This window comes from Zea mays, chromosome 8 (assembly GCF_902167145.1).
Source record: "Zea mays cultivar B73 chromosome 8, Zm-B73-REFERENCE-NAM-5.0, whole genome shotgun sequence".
In the NCBI taxonomy this organism is placed as follows: Eukaryota; Viridiplantae; Streptophyta; class Magnoliopsida; order Poales; family Poaceae; genus Zea; species Zea mays.
In genome coordinates this window covers 153,052,350-153,058,774 of record NC_050103.1, presented here as the reverse complement: position 1 = coordinate 153,058,774, position 6,425 = coordinate 153,052,350, and the positions used below count along the sequence as shown (strand labels likewise).

Here is a 6,425-nt window from a genome sequence, read left to right as displayed (position 1 = left end):
AGTGTATATGAGTGACCCGACAGAGTTATTTTTTATCGTGGATATGAGTATGAGGTAGTAATACCTGGTGGATATTACTCATTGTCATCTCTAAGGGTTAGTTTGGTAGTCCAAAAACTGGAGGGGATTGGAGGGGCTAAAATTCCCGTTTTATTCAATTTTGAATAAGAAGGAAATTTTAGCCCTACAATTATCTTCGGTTTTGTGGCTTCCAAACTAGCTCTAGAGGTCGATTTAGTGACCAGAGATCACGAGAGGATGGAAGGGATTCCGAGAAAAAATAGTTCATTTCTCTCTTAATGCCCTCTAATGCTCCGTGATCCAGGGTGACGCTGCCCGTCTCCGCCACAGAAATGCCGTGGGCCGTGGCCGGCGAGCGGAGCTTTGATACGGGCCCGGCGCACCACATGTTCGAGCTTCGTTTGGATGTAGCAATCTTCAGACGGCGGAGGCATATTTTTCTTTTGTGGAACGACCACCGGCCTTCTCGATTGGACGCTGAGTGGGCCTAGGATTGGCCGACGAGAGTGCAGCCCAACTAGTATTTGGTCGCTCGTTCGCAGAAGCCACCAGCCCAGCCCATACAGCCTTTCTCCCCTCTTTCCCCACTGGCTGGTTCCTCTGTCCTGTCCTGCCGGCCGACGAACCTCACCCTTGTGGCACGGACGGCACCGCCGCGATGTCGTTGCCGTCAGCGACCGCACCGTCCTCTTCGGGCGCGACGCAGCCCTTGCCAACGGAGCAGCAGGGAGTCTCGAGGGAGCGGCGGATGGAGTCGCTGGGTTGGCTGACGGAGTCGGCGGTGATGCCGAAGAAGCACAAGGCCATCGAGGGCGTCGGCGCCGCCTCCATCCTCGACCTCAAGGCACAGCTCTACCGCACCCAGGAAGAGGCCCGAAACCCCATCGCCCCCAGCGCCGTCGCGGCCGCTGCTTCTGGTGGGGAGTTTCGCCGCGCAAAGATACGCTCCGCACCCACCGACCCCCTCGGGGCCAAGAACTCCGGCGTTGAATCCCGGGCGCACAAGTATGTTTCGTCAGCTCTTTGTATAGATTTGCAGTGAGTTGGTGCAGTTGTAGCATGACCATTTGATTGTAGTTTTGGGTTGGATTGGTTAACCTATAGCGTGACCTTGATTTAGGAGTCCGATGCCCTAGACTAGATAGTTATTATGAGAGCTTTGGTAAAAGGTGCGGAACAAATAGCTCCTTTCACGATAAAAACATATCTCTCCTCTATATTTTTTACTTTCGAACCACCAAAAAGAATATTTGATTGCATTTTACAAGTGTTGCTTACCAAAGATTTTTTTATGTGCCATATGTAGTAAACTAAGAAAATAAAGTATTTCTTCATATCAGTATTATATGTCACCTTGTAAACTTGTCTACTCCAATAGGAGGATGGTCGAGGACTAATTGACTCTGATCACCATGCAGCCTGATGATTTCAGGGAATGTAATTCACATTGTTTATTCAATCAGAGTGAACACTTTTTAAGCGTTTTCTAAGCAACAACCAACTCAAAAGAAAACAACGGAGCTATTGTCAATGCTTATCCCAAACCACAGTCCAGTTTTTCTCTGGCAGTTTAGAATTTACACTAACAAGAGATAGAATGAAATATATTATCTTGTATAGAAAAAGAAATCTGATGTTGTTCTCTTCCTCCGTGCAGTTAACTGCTACCCTGGCCACAATTTTCTGTTACTTCGCAGTTTATTTCCATTCAACATGAGTCATGTTGTTTTTTACTCTTCATACAGCGTTTCGAGTTGCCATGGTTTCAATGCAACTGTCTTGTGCTTTCAGCCTCACGTAGCCATAAGTCCTTTTTTCATGCTTTTGAGTTGTGAGTATTGACCAGAACTAAATGCCTCCTCTGTCATTGCACTTTGGGCACAGGGATAAGCTGGAGCTTAAAGCCGTGAAAGACGGTTCAGAAAGCTATGCTGCTCTGGAAAAGAAAGCAGAGTTGTATGAAAAGTTATCCAGAGGTGAACTACCTGATGAAGAAGACAAGGAAAAATACTGTGTGGATTTCTTCCAAAAAGGTTTCGATCGGGTTTATGAGCCTCAGATACCAGAATGTAGCCACAGAGCCACTGATGGTGCGGAACCGGTAAACGATCGTGAAGATTCTATGCCTAATGCCAAACCATTGGGCCTTGGCCGAGCAGGCACTACAATCGACAGAGATGAACACAAGCGCTTTGTGAGGTACTGTTTTCTATGTGCAGTATCTGCACCGACACCCTTATGAAGTTATATTGCATGAAGCACTTTTCCCCTTAATTATTCTATAGATATAGAAATCGGAGTAATTTCAGCTTTCTCATGGACAGATGAAGAATGAAACAAAAATGGTACTATATTCATAGCATCTGAGCATTTAGTGCATAGGCAGACAGCACAATGAATATGAATTGAGCTTTCAATATAAGATATTGAAATTTTAGGTGCCGGGTTATTATATACCAGTAGGCACATGAAACGGAGCAGCCCTAGGCTATGCCAGGGCCAGCATATTTTTCATGCTGTGAGGTACTGTTCATGGTGTTTTTAGGATTAAATTTATAATTTAAAAATAAGGTTAGATTGAGTTGATTCCTTGATTTTAGAGAATGTCTCTTAAAAGACAAGTTACCCATCCATGTGAGGATGGAATTCTGGTTAATCAAGAAATGACAAATAAGTAGATCTAGACTTTCTATCTCCTTATCTATTCCTGTCCTTGCGGTGTAGCTGCTGGGAATCGGCATAGGTGCACTGCTTGGATTAAGGGCCATCGAATTTATGCCCTTGACATACTATCTTTTATGTTCAGACACTTCAAATTAATTTATTAGTTACCCGATTTGAGATCTCAAGTAAAAAAACACATGATACCTATTGTTTGATACTTGATACCAGTTTTGGACAATATTCATGACATGGTGAGATCAATGAACATCATTGCCAGTAGTGATATCAATATATCACTGAACTTCTTGGCTTCAGCACATTTTCCTCTCTTTGTAATATATTATTGAACTTCTCGACTTTAACACCTTGATTTCTCGTGGCGATATAATATGGCCGCTTTGGATTTTGTACAATGACGTGCTGTGACCTTTTGATTAAATTTCCCCGACATGGTACATCTGCAGGGAAGTTCACGAGGAAGTAACTGAGGCAAGGCAGAAGGCCTCAACAGTAAGATCTCGACGACAAGAGCAGGATGCTGCTCGTAGAGAGAAACTCAGGCAAGCTTACCTGAAGAAACGATTGGAGAAGTTGATTGCTGAAAAACAGGCCTCTTCAACCAGTGATTGACCTACCCAGCTAGCTAGTATATTTCCTTGCATGTTCTATCAGGCTACCAGCTGTAGCCTGTAGTAGTCCATGGTCTCATGCAACCATGGAACGGTTACTGTAAATGTCTTCTGATCCAGTACAGTCGAATTCAGGAAATAGCGTTTGCATGTACAGGTGGTGTTGCAGAATATTGTTGTACACAATTCTAGGCAATGGCATCATGATTTTCTGAGACATTCGCTAGACCCAATCCATATTTCTTCAGCTTTGTCCCATTATATATGTTTGGCTATTTTAGACAATATTCCCATTACGTTTGCTGTGTCTCCATTTTGGACGGATGTTTATAGTCTTGGTTCTAGTAGTCGTCTGAAACTTGAAAATGACTCACAAACAAGTGGAGGAAGAAGCAGGTTCTGTATTCGTATTCCCTTTGATAGGATAAAAAGTTCATTTGCCCTTTCTGTGATTCTTCTCCAACTTGCTACTAGCCATTCTTGCTGGACTGCATATCATGCTGCCTCCAAACTATTCCTCTTCGCTTTTAAATTCGAGAAGCAAAACCGCGACCTCGCCGGAGAACAATGGCCAATGCACTGCCAGGCCAGAAAACCGGCGAGGTCACGGCGACGCAGAATCCGTTCGAGTTCCATGTGTACGGGCCGCGACACCTGTCGTCCCCCAGCTGGTGGGATCTCCTCCGTTCGAGCTGGTCAGTTACTCTCACCTTATTTTCTGCGAAGCGCACGACAAAAGCTCCGTGTCACTGGTCTTAGGCTTGGGGTTTCTCAGGAAGGATCCCAGCTACCGGCGGATGGTGATCGCGTGCTTCATCCAGGGGGTGTACCTGCTGGAGCTGGACCGGCAGGACAAGCGCGACGAGCGCACCGCCCTTGCGCCGCAGTGGTGGCGCCACTTCATGTACAGGCTCTCCCAGACACTCGTCGACGAGCGCGACGGCTCCATCTACGGCGCCGTGCTCGAGTGGGACCGCCGGGCCTTGCTGGCTGGCTACGCGCCGTTCCGCCCCGCCGGCGCCCCGGCCGCCGTCGTGGCGCTCCGCGGCACGCTGCTGAGCGGGGCCACGTTCCGGCGCGACGTCGTGGACGACCTCCGGTTCCTGGCCTGGGACAGCCTCAAGGGCTCCGTGCGGTTCGCCGGCGCGCTGGCCGCGCTGCGGTCCGCGGCGCGCAGGCACGGCACGGGGAACGTGTGCGTGGGCGGGCACTCGCTGGGCGCCGGGTTCGCGCTCCAGGTGGGCAAGGCGCTGGCCAAGGAAGGCGTGTTCGTGGAGTGCCACGTGTTCAACCCGCCGTCGGTGTCTCTGGCCACGAGCCTCAGGGGCTTCGCGGAGACGGCCGGCGAGATGTGGGGCTACGTGCGCGCGTGGCTGCCCTACGTGGGCTCGGCTGCGGCGGCGGACGCGGGCGGCGAGGCCAAGGAAGTGTCGCTGGGGCGCGCCGGGACGGCCAAGTGGTTGCCGCACCTGTATATCAACACCAACGACTACATCTGCTGCTACTACACCGACACTGCGGCCGGGACGGCGACCGTGACGGCCAGAGGAGGGAGCGGGGGCAGTAAGGTTGCTGGAGGGGACGGTGGCATCGGCAAGCCGGGGCTGGCGAGGATGTTGACGGTGTCCAAGGGGCCGACCAAGTTCCTTGATGCGCACGGGCTGCAGCAGTGGTGGGCTGACGATGTGGAGCTGCAGGTCGCCCTCAACCACAGCAAACTCATCGACCGCCAGCTCAGGTCGCTCTATGCCGCGCAGCCGGCCTCGCCGCAAGTGAACCAGTAGGCTGTGTAGCTCTGTAGCAGCTCACAAAACGCTGAGAAAAAAACGCAACGCTAGCATGATGCTGTTGATGGATTGGACTCCGCTGCGTGATGGTCCGCTGAGCGCACGGATGATGAGCGTTCCAAACATTTCGGATTTGAAACAGTTGTGGGCTTGTGGCAAATTTAAAAAATTCAAAAAGTGAATTTCAAAATAATACGACTCCGCTGGGGATCGAAACCCAGAATCTCTGGTTCCGTAGACCAGCGCCTTATCCATTGGGCTACGGAGTCATTTTTGTTTTGAATTGTTAACCAGATTTTATGTCCTTTTGCACCTCATACAAATTTATCACGAATTTCCAGATAAACTGATTTGATACAGTAATTCGGTGTGCTCAGTATATAGTTTTCCGAATAAATGAATTCGATACGATAATTCGGCGTGCTCAGTATATTTGACAGTTGATATGTCATTTGTTTTAGGCTATGTTTGGTTCACACCATATATTTGAAATCTGATATTCAAAATGTATTATTCCAAACATATACTACCAGAATTCGGCACTTTATCGATTGTTTTTTTGGCACTCCACAAATAAGCTCTTTACCGAGTGTCTAACAAAAAACGCTTGGTAAAAACAAACACTCGGCAACGGGTTTTCTTTGACATGTGTTTAATTTTTGACACTCGTAAAAGAGCTTCTTTGTATACTGTTTTTTTTTCAACACCAGACAAATACAATTTAACCATCGTGTTTTGAAACAGTAAATAAATTCAAATGAAAAAATAACTACAAAATTATATAACTCATCAAAATGTACAATTTATATTTTGGTCATTTATTCGTATGGTAAAATAAAAGTAATTTTATTTAGAAAAAATATATCTCGTAGTCTATGAAACTATAAGAGAGATGTATAAGATTTATGAATAATGTTAGAACCAACATTGTGGGATAAATAAATGACCAAACAACAAAAAAAACTTTGTAGATCTTGAAAAGTTATGTAATTTTGTAGTTGGCAACTTTTTGATTTGAAGTCATCTTGTCAACGAAAACTATGTCTGAATTTTAAGAATTTAAAATTCTGAATTTCAAAACGATCTCAAACTGAAAACACTAAAATGAAAGTTGTAGGTCTTAAAAAGTTATGAAACTTTGTAGTTGAAAACATGTTGGCTTGAAATCATTTTGTCATGCAAGACTTGTTTGAATTTTAAAATTGGAAACTTTCAAACGACATCGGATGAAAAACCCACCAATATAAAAGTTGTAGGTCTTGAAATGTTATGGAACTTCATAATTGTCAATTTTTTTATTTGAAATCATCTTGTCGTAGAAAAA

At 46.3% G+C, this 6,425-nt stretch overlaps 2 protein-coding genes and 1 non-coding gene across 3 annotated transcripts; 2 read left to right on the top strand and 1 right to left on the bottom strand.

The window, feature by feature from the left end:
* Positions 1-272: 272 nt before the first annotated feature.
* LOC103636147 (uncharacterized protein At4g18257) lies at positions 273-3,599 on the top strand. Its single transcript, XM_008658503.3, has 3 exons — positions 273-1,026; positions 1,906-2,220; positions 3,150-3,599. Exons 1-3 carry the CDS (start codon positions 680-682, stop codon positions 3,313-3,315), a joined length of 828 nt encoding a protein of 275 aa, XP_008656725.1. The 5' UTR covers positions 273-679; the 3' UTR covers positions 3,316-3,599.
* Positions 3,600-3,763: 164 nt separating this feature from the next.
* On the top strand, positions 3,764-5,528 carry LOC103636146 (GDSL esterase/lipase At4g10955). The gene is made up of 2 exons (XM_008658502.4): positions 3,764-4,009; positions 4,090-5,528. The coding sequence occupies exons 1-2, from the start codon at positions 3,882-3,884 to the stop codon at positions 5,096-5,098; spliced, it is 1,137 nt and encodes a 378-aa protein (XP_008656724.1). The 5' UTR covers positions 3,764-3,881; the 3' UTR covers positions 5,099-5,528.
* TRNAR-ACG (transfer RNA arginine (anticodon ACG)) lies at positions 5,297-5,370 on the bottom strand. The gene has a single exon. It is a non-coding gene; the product is annotated as a tRNA-Arg (tRNA).
* Positions 5,529-6,425: the final 897 nt, after the last annotated feature.